The sequence below is a fragment of the Nilaparvata lugens genome, chromosome 7 (genome assembly GCF_014356525.2).
Source record: "Nilaparvata lugens isolate BPH chromosome 7, ASM1435652v1, whole genome shotgun sequence".
Classification (NCBI taxonomy): domain Eukaryota; kingdom Metazoa; phylum Arthropoda; class Insecta; order Hemiptera; family Delphacidae; genus Nilaparvata; species Nilaparvata lugens.
This window is the reverse complement of record NC_052510.1, coordinates 23,472,967-23,486,733: the sequence shown is the minus strand read 5'-3', so window position 1 is coordinate 23,486,733 and position 13,767 is coordinate 23,472,967. Positions and strand designations below refer to the sequence as shown.

The window sequence follows — 13,767 nt, the reverse complement described above, 5'->3', positions numbered from 1 at the left end:
AAACGGCTCTATGTGCATATTTATGTGCAAATTTTATTTGCATTTTGAAAAAAGTTACCGTATGTAAATGGATGAAAATTCAAATTCGAATTATTTTTACATAATTTCATTTATTGAAAATGGAATATTCATTTAAAATTAAGCTGACGCGATCTAGCGGCTTCTTTCGGAACTGCTTGAACGAGATACTTTTTAGTCATTCAATGATCATGCTTGTTAATCAAGAAACACAGTTTAAAATGTAAAACATCAGTAACATTGTTACGCCATCTAGAAAACGTATTTATCTATTCGTTAAGTCGCGTTCAGTCTTACCTGTTTAAAATTATGAAAATATTATATTATGCCCTGGTACACTCTCTTCTTCAATGTGGTTGGTATTGTGGGTTGGGAATACACAACTCAATATTGAACACTATACTAAGAAAGAACAGAATGCACCATAGTCCATTCACTGGACATGAATAGACATGAAAAAGGTGTATGCTTGCAATACATCATATTGTAGATCTAATTTTTTTATATATTATTTGGATGCATAAGAGGTCCAGAACCAATTTGTTGGCACATGATTTGGAATCGCCTTGATACGCCGAGAAGAATGAGCTGTAGTAGGCTACGAGGAGATAATAATATATAAAAAAATTAGAACTACAATATGATGTATTGTATCAAAAGTTATCGCTGTTTGAAATGTTGATCGTTGAGGTATCCTTATGCGCGGTTTTTCACTGAATGGAGTGCATCTAACAGCTGATTCTCATAGAACATGATTTTATTAACTCATTTATAATTGTGCGACATCTCAATGTAAGAGCAATGAAGGTGATGATGATTGAAGCTGAAAATGTGGTGTTTTTCAAAGTACAAGGACCATTGTTAGTTAGGAGATAGCTAAAATCTGGAAAATGAACTGAAAATATATGGCCACTCTGTATCTAGCACAAGGAAATTTTGCATGCAAAAATTGGTTCTGGACTTCTCTTATGTATCCAAACAATATATTGAAAAATCAGAAGTGCTAGAAACAATGTATATAGTAACTACAACAAAATCAATGTATGACTGAAGATAGAATGTACCGATGTATGACAAGACTACAAACAAAATCGGGGTTTCAAGAATTCTCAGTTCTGCCCATACGACAATAATATTTGCAGCATATTGAAATATTATATTACCTATAAGAAGTTTCCACTTTTCCAAATTAATGAATAGAACCGACTGTGCTGACACAAGACGGGATACTGATGTGTGCTCCAGTTATCAAATACGGCCGGTCATCCTTTATTTTTCACAGTAGAACCGTGACAATTCAGACCACTATAATTCGTAGTTGGAGCTCGGTCCCTTGAAGAACCCTCTATAATTCATAGTAAATTCGTGCGCTGGCTTATCGACGACCTCTCTAATTCGTAGTTTTGCATACGAGAACTCTCTATAATTCGTATTTTCTGGATTTTTTATACATCATGGAAAAGGAAGATAATTACAGTGTACTAAGCTATTGCTAACTAATTCCCCACAAATGAGATTATCAACCAGAAATTACTTAATAAGACTGACAGACGAAATTAAAATGATCGATTGACAAAGTATTTGATTCTATTCATTACAGTATTGGACGTCAGCGTGAAGAATTCGTTAATCAGTTAATGAATGCTAGATAGTAGTTATGAGTAGTGTTGTACATCAGTCTACCATAAATGAATATTTATTTATTTACTTACAACAAAAGTACAAATGTTTCAAGAATGAGAAATTGATAAAAATTAAGTATTAAAAACAAAACTGTATTAAAAATTGAAAACCAAATTGAATTAAGAAAACCAAAAGTTGCATGAAGAAAAGATATTAGAAAATTAGAATAAAGTTGATTAGAAATAAGAAATTGACATTAAAAATTAAAACAAAACTGAAGTAAACAGAGAAATGCTGATAAAAAATAAAAGAAAGAGGGGAAATGAAACGAACAAAGAGATGAATAATACGCCAAATATCCGAGAATTTTTCCATTCTAGCTCTGGAGCTGGACCATCAAATAAGAACTAGCAATTAGCAATTCCTGAGCAGGACGCAGTCTAAGTTAGCGTCCTAGCCTATAATATAGCAGGATGGAAGAGTCATCCTGAATTTACGCAATTCCTGAAAAATTTTTAAATAATATTTCTCTCCGAAATATTTGTAGATGAAGAAGCTGATTTTATAAAATGGAAACAGTCTTTTCCAGAGTTTGGATGTAGATGGATCCCTGCAGCAAGAAACTCTAGCATTGGAAGAGCAAGTGGAAGCTGTTTCTACGGATTTAAGAAAGGAGAAATTGCATGAAAATTCTTCACCAAAGCAATTGCAACAAAATCGTATTGTCTCTGTATATTTAAACTGTAATGAGTGGGATGAGGTCTTTGGTCGGTTTAGTGAGCTGATGTGGGAGCTTACTGCTGAGTATGAAAATTGCATTCTTGTTGTTGATCTTAATGGCCGTATGAGTTGTGCAAAACAAATTTCAAGGCATGAATGGAAGAAAGGCATGTCCTTCCGGATGAACACTGTCTCACAAGTACAGTAGAACTCCATTTATCCGAATTAATGGGGACCAGGACCAATTCGAATAATTGGAGTTTTAAAAAAAAATTGCCATTGGAGAGAAAAAAAGCAACGTTTTGATATTGCACTATTTTTTATTGAATTAAATGAAAGAATCATGCTATTCTCACATGTTTTAAATATAAATAAAATGTACTTATGTACAAGTTTAGAAATAAAAATCATTGTGTTTTAAACACTGGCTTCGCGGGGTTAAGAGTAATAGCGCACTTAGACTTTTTTTGGCCATTTTTTTCTGAAAATGTTTCGGATAATTGGAGTTCAACAGTATTAAAAATTCTAAGGATAATACCATGAATGGAAATGGAAGTAGGTTAATTAATTTTATCAATTATCTGAATATGGTTGTCTTGAAAAGCTCAGGGAGATAGTCAAGGAGAATTTTTCAGTTTTATTTGTGATTTTGTATTGAAATTGAATTTCCTCTCAAGACTGTTAGGACATAATTTAAATAATGTAAATATTCTTCGATCCCCAAACTTGACAGAAAAAAATATATAATTGACAAGCAATCAAATGAATTTATTAAGCAAACAGAATTGAACAATTTGATAAACAGTCCGTATTCTCAAGCAGTCTTATTTATTGGTTGATACAACCAATCATTACAATACGGTACAGCCTTACTAAAAGACAACACAATATGGAATTGATTTTAGCTGAAAAGACTGCAAGGAAAGAAAAGGAGGCATGTTTAAGAAGAGAAAAGTGTCTACAAGAACCTGTGAAACAAGAAAACTCGAGAAGAAATATCTTAAAAATGAAAATTGTTCCCTGAGGACTATAAAGCGTTATCAGTGAAAGGATAAAGAAGGAATTCAAACTAATGTACTGTATTCCAGAACCATGAGCACAAGAGTCAAAGAAAACTCTATGAAAAAATTAAAAAAACACCATTACATCTACCGTAAGTGGTATTATTTGTATTAGATAATTAAATTGATTAATCCTTTCCGAAATTAGCAAGAGCAGAATAATAGTAAAAAAAAGAAAACGATTAGGCCTACTGGCAACCTGGATTTTTACATATTTATTGTAGAAGAAATCATGAACTTTTTCTCAATAAAATAAAATTTTCTCATAAAATCTTTAACATGTGCAATAATGAACGAAGAATTCCAAAATTATTATGAAATAATAGTGTTTCCAACATTGAAGTTAAGTCGTAGTCGATATGGGGCTCTACAAAATCTACTCAAGACTCTACAAAATTGAAAACGCCTGATTTCTATTCCTACAATGACAAACATGTCAGTCCGATCATTCACACACCTACATATACATACCTACATCCAGTAACTTGAATCATAGAATAAAACAATCTTACGAACACGTTTTCTCTGCTTGAATGTAACTCTATAATAATTTTGCTTCCCAGCTTCATAGTAAGCTATTGATTTTGCGTACTCGGCCAGTCACTGGGAACATTCAAATGATGAATAGCATGTCGAATACTGATAAATGTTATGTGGTGATTATCTTTCAAATTATGAGACTACTTGAAACGTTTCTAAGTATTTGTATCAAGTAATTCCCATCTTCTTGAGTAGGCTTCAGTTATGGAAAGCTTCCATGAGAGGAGCCGAAATACTAATTAGTATTTATAAGAAAAGGTGATTTTCTCTCTTATTGATTATATCCTAATTTACATTCTTCTGCGACAGCCTTCTTTGTTTCCTTTTTTTATTATTAATCTATCCTTTATTTTTTACTAAATTCATGTTTCCTGTTTATCGATCTTCAAAACGCTTATCCAATTTGTGTCTCCTTGAATCAAGGCAACACTAATTGAAAATAAATATTTATGGAATAAATTTCCACACTTCCAGTCACCACACACTAAAAATGTGGCACATTTGGTTATTTTCAATAACTCTCCCTCGCTTTCTACTGACTATGGAACATTTTCCTATTGTTTATTATCTACTATGAATGCTATTATCTACTATTGAATAAAGGAGTTAATTATTATATTACATTTCAATACAGATTGATATAGTCGATATATATTATGGTAATTATGACTGTCCCTAGAGCGAAGAGTCGCATTTCTGTTCTTTGCTTTCCTATTACTTTCCTTGCCCTATTACCATAGGTAAGGAAAGTATTGTTTTCCAAAAAAATTTAAGGTACCCTAATTTCATGTTTTCTATACGTTTCAAGGTCCCCTGAGTCCAAAAACATGATTTTTGGGTGTTTGGTCTGTGTGTGTGTGTGTGTGTGTGTGTGTGCGTGTGTGTGTCTGTGAACACGATAACTCCATTCCTAATTAACCGATAACTTGAAATTTTAAACTTAAGGTCCTTATACCATGAGGATCCGAAAATAAGAAATTCAATAAAATTCAATTTAAAATGGCGGAAAAAAATGGCGGATAATGGTTGAAAAACCATGTTTTTCACGGATTTCTCAAAAACGGCTCTAACGATTTTCTTTAAATTTATACCCTAGGTAGCTATTTATAAGCCCTATCAACTGACATGGGTCTCATTTCTGGGAAAATTGCTGGAGCTCCGTAATATTCTTGAGAAGAATGAATTTTGTTAAATTACTTTTATGATTTTCTCAAAAAATGACTCGACCGATTTTTTTCAAATTCATACCCTGTATAGTTATTTATCATCTCTATTAACTAGCAAAAGTCTCCTCTCTGGGAAACTAACAGGGGGTCCACCCCATCCTTGAAAAAATTGACTTTGTAACCTCTTTCTCGTGCGTGAGGTAGGTACGTAGAGCAGTTTATTCAAAAGGTGCGTACAGATGTACGCGCCGCGAACATGAGCAATTCACTTTTAATCAGCTGATGCCAAGCTTTTTATATATGTATCTTACCGTTTCTGTAAAAATGCAGATATAGTCAGCTGATTAAAAGTGAATTTCTCATGTGAATATCTGTATGCACCTTAAAGAACACATAGTCGATATTGTGATTTGTAGTAACATAACAGTGATTTGTAGAACAGCTGTTTTTACAACTTTCAAAAAATCATCAAATTCCACAATTCAAACATAGGAAAATGTGTTCTGAAAACAATAACAATAGTATGATCGTAGTTTTAAATATTTAGCAGCCAATCAGCATTATGTTATTCCCCTAAATTTATTATTCTCGTTTAAGAATGAGGCTTATAGATCAATGAGCAAGGAAAGTTGTGTGAGTGTACCACACCAAATTTTTTTTAGTTCGTTGAGGTGATAGATCTTATATGATGCTGTTTCTTCAATATTATATATATTTTATAATCAATCCACTGTAATTGACCGAGTAGATCTTGGTTCAGTTTCTAGAGTACATTGCATGCAATGATGCACGCCGTGCATAACTCAATGCATTTAAACATATTTCTTTCAAGTTTATTTGCTTTTCACTGTTTTCAAATCAGGTGAGGTAACGTTGCCATACTCTGAGACCGGTACATCCAACCATCCAACTAGAGATGTGCTGTCATATTCTTCATAATTTGTATTTTTTCTATATTTTACTCCTACAAAGAATGCCTATTGGCTACGGGAATAGAGAATCAATTCGAATGAAATAAAATAATTGCTGCTAGTACCAACAGTAGAACTTACCTGGGTGTAGCTGGCTGATGCGATGGCGGAGAAGGAAATTTTTTCATGATAATAAAACATCCTGATTCATCCCTTATGTTCTGCAGATTTTCAAACAATTTTCTGCAAAAACAAAAATTAAAATGAAATGTTTATATCACTGAATAAGCACATTAATAAGTATATATGAGGAAATACAATGGAAATAGTTATTTGTGCAACTAGTGCGCAAAGTGACACTTTGCTGTACTGAAAGAAACGTTTACGCACAAGCCGTAAGCGAGTGCGGAATGGTTTCTTGAGTGCAGCAAAGGAACTTTGCGCACATATTTCACATTCAATTTTTCCTAATTTCCTCAGTTACCATTGAATATGAAAAGTGAGTAATTATGGGTTGAATGTCCTGAAATCCATCCAATGTTTGTCTGTATGATTTCGTAATTGATAACAAATTTAATTGATAATTCAATAATGAATTATTTTCTTATACATTTTCAAATCTTTAAATTCAAAATTTTTTGAATTTTCAAATTTTATAATTTTTTATTTATAAATTTTAATTCCAAATTTTTAAATTAATTTTTTTATATTTTTGAATTTTAAATTTTAATAATTTATTTATTAGTTTTAAATATTTATCTTGTCCAAATTATATCAATAATTTTCATTGTGTTGTCATGCTACAAATCTGGAGTACGCAAAGTATTACTTTGCGCACTAGTGTGGAAAAGTGATTCTTTGCATCCTGCAATCAGTGCAGAAATGGTCTCTTTTCAAGGTATCTGTAGGAAAAATATTTTTTTCCAGGAAAAATTCCTGATTCAGAATTTGTAAACTAGGTTATGTTTATACAATGCATGTAGTAACTTCAGCACAAGCAGGTAATGTTTTCTATTTCTCAATTATTCTTCTTTAAATTATTATGATAATAGTATCTTACGTCACAGGGATGGGAAGGGGTCTTTTGCAGGCGAAAATGATGATTCTAGTCAATGTGTTAGCCTCGACTAGAATTTAATTTGAGCACTGATAAGACATGCATGTCCAACATACACTATTTTTTGTCATAATAATCTAAAGAAGAATAATTGAGAAATAGAAAACATTATCTGCTTGTGCTGAAGATACTTCATGCATTCTATAAACATAACCTAGTTTACAAACTGAATCAGGAATTTTGTGGAAGTTGACAAAACTTCCACCTGGAGCGCTGAAGGTATTTTTTTTTTGTAGCAGTTTTGCAGTTCCTATTTCAGAACTAGGAAACATACTTGACTGCAAAGAAAACATATGGTTTCATTACAGTTAGTCCAGGCGCTGGCTTACATTGAGCATACATGAGAGAGGCAGAGAATTTGACTTCGGATTATTGTTAGGGGGTCTTTAGTGTATATGAAACTCGATGTCGTCACGTCCCAGGGTGGTCGACAGCTTGGGGGGGAGGGGGGTAAGTTGTAAAAAACGCGCGCTTATAAAATCGCCTGTCCTGCAGTTACTATTCATAGTACAGCTTTTAATTTTTTCTCAAAATTATGTAAACATAACTGGCTTTCAATGTGGTCCTGTACATTTTTGCGATAAACCGCATAGTTTTTCCGTAAAAAAATAAAATATCTCGAAAAATGTATTTTTTTATTATGGACTTTTTGTTATTTCTCGAATATTCAAGTCATTAGCCGACTTAGAGGAAAATGCTCCCAATAAACGTTGTAGGCCGTTTCTTCCTGAATCCAATGATATATATAGTTTGGGGGTCACGATCATAGATGCGGCGGTGGGAGAGGGATGAGTAGCACTGTTACGCTGCGGCGCGGTCCTCCCTCATGATTAATGCGCGTAATGGCCTGTCTATCGCATCGCTCCTACTAGTCTATGCATTCAAATTATGTATTTCAGGAACGCTATCTTTTGTATTTTCGGTCGCTGAACACGATTTTTCAACTCTCAAGCCTCAATAATTGATAATTCTCATCATAATATACAAATTATGGTCAAAATTACAAACTTCATCTAATTATCATTATTTATGATTACATTGTAATGATAAACCATCTTGTTAGGAATCCTATTGTGTTTCTCAGTCGATAAAAAACTGACATTCCATTAAGAGAGAATAATTATTCGATTTAGTTCAATGATCACTTTGGAATTGCGAAAGTCAAGTAAGTTAAACAAATAATATAGGCTACCCCATATAGAGCACCGTATAACTGGAGTAAAATATTTTCTTAATATAAATTTACAGTTGAAGCACAAATAATGCCAATGATATGACTAAATATTTGATTACAAAGGAAATACAACTCTAAAGCTGCGTTTACACCAAAGTTATTAACGAGATGTTAATATAACTTAATTTTTATAGATTCTATTAGATTGAACATAACTTATCATACACATGATGGACATATGTGTTTGCCAAGTTCCGTTCAATCTAATAGAATATATAAAGATTGAGTTATTAACATTTTGTTAATAACTTTGGTGTAAACGCAGCTTTATCATCTGATTTCTGTAACTTATATCTATGAATAGATACTTTTCATCTGGCTGAGTTTGACTGATTGTCTTGGGGTGGTACTTGAATGAAAGTGGAATGGGAGATATCTTTGTTGAATTTGATATATTTGGAGAGAATACTGTTGGAAATCTATTGAGGGGAGATCAGTATTATTAAGGTGTGAGAGCAAGCAATCAATTCAATGAAACAACTACAAGGACTCATGAACGGTTCAAATATGAGAGATTGTCAAAGTATATTTGAAAGAAGTCAGGAGCTATTTGTGGATTTTTTTTAGAATCACGATGCAAAATCAATGACTACTTGAAATTTATGACTGATTATTGTAACATAGTTTAAACTATCTTAAATTGTATTCATGCTCATAAGGAAGGACTCTGGTATTGCACATAGAAACTGAACGAGAAAAGATCCCATACTTTTTTCATTCAATCACACAAACTATGTTATGGAGTCTGTGTTATATCTAAAAAAATTAAAAAAATACCCATAGAAGTAGAAGATAATTTCCAATAAGGAAACATTAACTCTATACAGTCAATACATTGACACTCTGTCAAATGAAACCTTGAAAATTTAATAAATGTGACAACCGATCATGCTTTGGAGCAAACCCTCATTCGATCATCCAAAACTGAGTGAATGGAATAGCTAGTTCTTCAAAGGCTTTCCTAAAATGGCTGCTACTATATAAATCTTCCATCAAAGATATTCTGTTCAAGTATGTTGACATCATTATGGATATCACTGGAGATTGTGAAGAAAGTCATCGAATGAAGTAAAACAAGAATAATGAGAGATGAGAATGATTTTCAGAAGCATAATCTTCTCAAGAGAACATAACATTTTTCTTCAAGACTCTGATGGACAACAGAATCTGCATAATGTTATCAATGGTCTGGAAGCAAGTGAAGAAGTGTGTGATTCTCTTTTGAACGTATAGAGAGAAATAGTTATTCGGTCTCCAACGAATTTTATCTGAACATAGTTGTGGCAAATTGTAAAAGTGTATTCTCACCTATAAAAAGAAACAGAGTTCTTTCATTCTCCACGTTGCAATCAAACAAAAATCCTAGTCTTAGTTAATTCTAGATCAAAAAGATCTGATCTCTGTATTTTTACTAGGTAGCTGTTTAAAGATAATTCAGCATTGAAGTTTTAGTGCAGCATGCATTTCTACAATAACCACAATCTCTGTCAACATCTGATGGATATTTGAAAAAAACTCTTAATCTCACTTGGCCCATGAAATTGTAAGTGAAACTAGTTGTGGATTTGACTAAATCCCTAAATATCGTTGACAAATTCGCAAAATGATGACATGGCTCTCCTGAATTCAACTCCTACTTCACTTTTCAAAACTTCAATACGCTGCAAGATTATGGAAACTTTGTGATGAGAAGAGTTATGAAAATTCTCAATAAAGATGGAGTGATACAGGTGGACATAGCTTTTCATGTCTATGGTCTAAAATCAAACAAAGGTACGGTGGTGAACATATTAGAAGCAGCAGAGTAAAAGAATCACTCCAATAATATGCTCTCCAAACAATCGAGACTTGATTTCTAAATCTGTGGCAGAGATTTATTAATGTGACAGACAAGAATCTATAAAGGAATAATCCATACGTTAGCTAAGTGCAGGAATACATACATTCATTCATTCATTCATTTCTGGATAAAATTACAAATCATATAAATATGTTTGGGGAAGAATAACAGGCATGGCCCAAAACTATTCGAATCCACAAATTTTGATACTGAATAACTTGTTACCATTTCAAAACAGTCTGGACGGGAATACCATAATGGATGAATCAATCAAAAGTTGGTGAAATATCATTATAAAAATACTGTTCCTCAAAATATTATATTTCTCAAACGTTCACGACAAACTGAAGATTCACGAAAGATTAACATTTTCATTCTAAACATAATCATTATGATAATGAATGAATGATGAATTCCATTTCCACCATGAAGAACTAAGAAATTCCACAAACATTTCATGGAAATTAACTGACCACTATATCAAGTAAGCGTGGCCAGTGTGTAATTAATAATTTAGCCTGCTGCACATCACAATAAACTAATTTGAAATAAAACATGAACACATATAAATATTATCATTATTCAATCGTAATATATTTCTTGAAACCCAAGTTTCGTTTATTTCAAACAGTCATTTCTTAGTCTCCTTGAAGACTGAGATGAAGTTTGTAATTTTGACCATAATTTGTATATTATGATGAGAATTATCAATTATTGAGGCTTGAGAGTTGAAAAATCGTGTTCAGCGACCGAAAATACAAAAGATAGCGTTCCTGAAATACATAATTTGAATGCATAGACTAGTAGGAGCGATGCGATAGACAGGCCATTACGCGCATTAATCATGAGGGAGGACCGCGCCGCAGCGTAACAGTGCTACTCATCCCTCTCCCACCGCCGCATCTATGATCGTGACCCCCAAACTATATATATCATTGGATTCAGGAAGAAACGGCCTACAACGTTTATTGGGAGCATTTTCCTCTAAGTCGGCTAATGACTTGAATATTCGAGAAATAACAAAAAGTCCATAATAAAAAAATACATTTTTCGAGATATTTTATTTTTTTACGGAAAAACTATGCGGTTTATCGCAAAAATGTACAGGACCACATTGAAAGCCAGTTATGTGTACATAATTTTGAGAAAAAATTAAAAGCTGTACTATGAATAGTAACTGCAGGACAGGCGATTTTATAAGCGCGCGTTTTTTACAACTTACCCCCCTCCCCCCCAAGCTGTCGACCACCCTGGGACGTGACGACATCGAGTTTCATATACACTAAAGACCCCCTAACAATAATCCGAAGTCAAATTCTCTGCCTCTCTCATGTATGCTCAATGTAAGCCAGCGCCTGGACTAAGTAGAGTGTGCTGTAATGAGAATCATATGTTCATTTGTTCTGCAAACAGCTGTTTACCATCTTGATTTCATGCATTGAAAACAGCTGAGATTGAATGACTATGACAATAAAAATAGTGTATGTTACTTGAACGTGAATGTCTTTTGCAGTGCTGGAATGAAATTCTGAAAACATCATTCTCGCCAGCAAATGGCCCCTTCCCATCCATGTGATGTAAGATACTATTACTTGATGAATAAAATATATGTTAAACCAGCAACAATATAATTATAAACAAGAAACAACAATAAAAATTATATCAGATATACCGGAATAACTTGAATCGAAGCTATCTACTGTAGAAGGCGGTTTCAACAGATAATTGAAAACTCTGCCATCCTATCATTTCCGCTTATAGCATCAGAGCTTATAGAGTATTACATTTTTCAATTTCATGTATAATTTCACAATTTACACATTGCCATACGACTGGTGCAGCCAGTGCCTGAGTAAGGATATATTTTTCAAGTACATGCAAGATACGGATTTGGCGCCACATGGCAAAATACATTATAGCAAGCAGAAAGTCTCACTTCGCTTGCCTTATGTATAGCCAAGCGGTTCCTCACCATAGGCCCCTTGCTAAATCATGCAGGAATAAGCCCAGCCGGGTCGCTTGATCACCTTAATTTCTTATTTAAGCTTGCTCACCTCACTACCAGTCAAGATACTGTATACACTAGAACCACTGTCCAGTTGGCTAGCCAGTCCACCAGCTGTAATAACACTCAACAAGGAACTTTACCATTACAAATCCAACACACTGTACAAGAAGTTCCATTTCTGGGACTGCAAGACTTACGAGAAGACCTCATACTGGGTAGACCTTGACTCATTCAAAATCAGGCCATCATGGATTTCGAAGCAGACCAATTAATGTATGGACAACAAAGATGCGAGACAATCTTTTGGGAAGAAAAACCCAATAGAACTAGGAGTTTGACCCCAGATACATTAGAACAACTAACAAAGGCAGCACCTGAAGCCTACCAAAGCAAGCTACAACAAATTATCCAAACTCACTCAGAGGTTTTTATGGAGCAAACACCAACCACCACCTCCACAGCTGCACAACACTCCATCCACCTCACCAGTCAACAGCCCATCAGCAGTCAACCCTACAGATACTCAGCTGAGAAATTGAGAATCATCAAAGAAGAAATTCTTTTATTGAAAACCAGAGGTTTTGTGGAAACTACAGAAACTGCCTACAACTCTCCCATTGTGGTTGTTCCAAAAAAGGATGGAACATCTCGTTACTGTATTGATTATCAAAGACTCAATGCTATCACAATACCAGCCACCCCTCCTCAAATTCGACTTCATGGTGCCCTCTGGAATATAGGGAAAACCAAAGTGTTCAGCTCACTGGACCTTTGTATGGGTTATTGGCAGGTGCCACTCACCACCAGTTCTCGACCTTATACAGCCTTCACCACACCAGATGGGGAAAAACTGCAATTTACCATGATGCCATTTGGACTTTGAAACGCTCCAAGCTGCTTCCAGACAATGATGAACCAGGTTCTTAATGGTTACATTGAGAAATTCTGCTATGCTTACCTAGATGACATCATAATCTATTCCAATGACTGGCAGGAGCACTTACTACATTTGGCTAAGGTATTAGAGCATCTCGAACTATATATTCTGACAGTGCCTACACCCAAATGTCAGATAGGAAGAACTGAGATAGAGTAACAAGGCCATAATATCACTGCAGAGGGAATACAACCAAAACCTAAAGCCACAGAGAAAGTTATCACAGCGGAACCACCCACCAGTCGAAGAAAGTTGAAGGAATTCCTAGGGACAGTTGGATGGCTAAGAGAGTTCATCCCTCAAGCAGCAGAGCTTTGTTCACCACTCACCGAACTATTGAGTACTAAGAAGCCCTGGCAATGGACACCCTCAGCAGAACAAGCCTTCCAGGATATCAAACAGACAGGATATCAGACAGCCACTCATCTTGCAAACAGATGCCAGCCAGAAAGGCCTAGGCGCAGTACTCTATCAGGAAGAAGCAGACAAAAATTGCATCATTGCTTACGCTAGTGCAAAGCTGAATCCCACAGAACAATGCTACCACATAAATGAACAGGAATGTCTAGCCATAGTCTGGACCATCAAACGC

At 34.4% G+C, this 13,767-nt stretch overlaps 1 protein-coding gene across 4 annotated transcripts in view; it reads right to left on the bottom strand.

The window, feature by feature from the left end:
* The window catches only part of LOC111046315 (rho guanine nucleotide exchange factor 17), a 216,859-nt gene that overhangs the window by 166,912 nt on the left and 36,180 nt on the right, over window positions 1-13,767 (bottom strand). For all 4 annotated transcript variants that reach the window (XM_039432363.1, XM_039432361.1, XM_039432364.1 and 1 more), the window contains exon 2: window positions 6,181-6,282. In XM_039432363.1, the coding sequence (XP_039288297.1) occupies window positions 6,181-6,227 (47 nt within the window). In that variant the 5' untranslated portion in view covers window positions 6,228-6,282. The remainder of the gene's footprint in view (window positions 1-6,180; window positions 6,283-13,767) is intronic.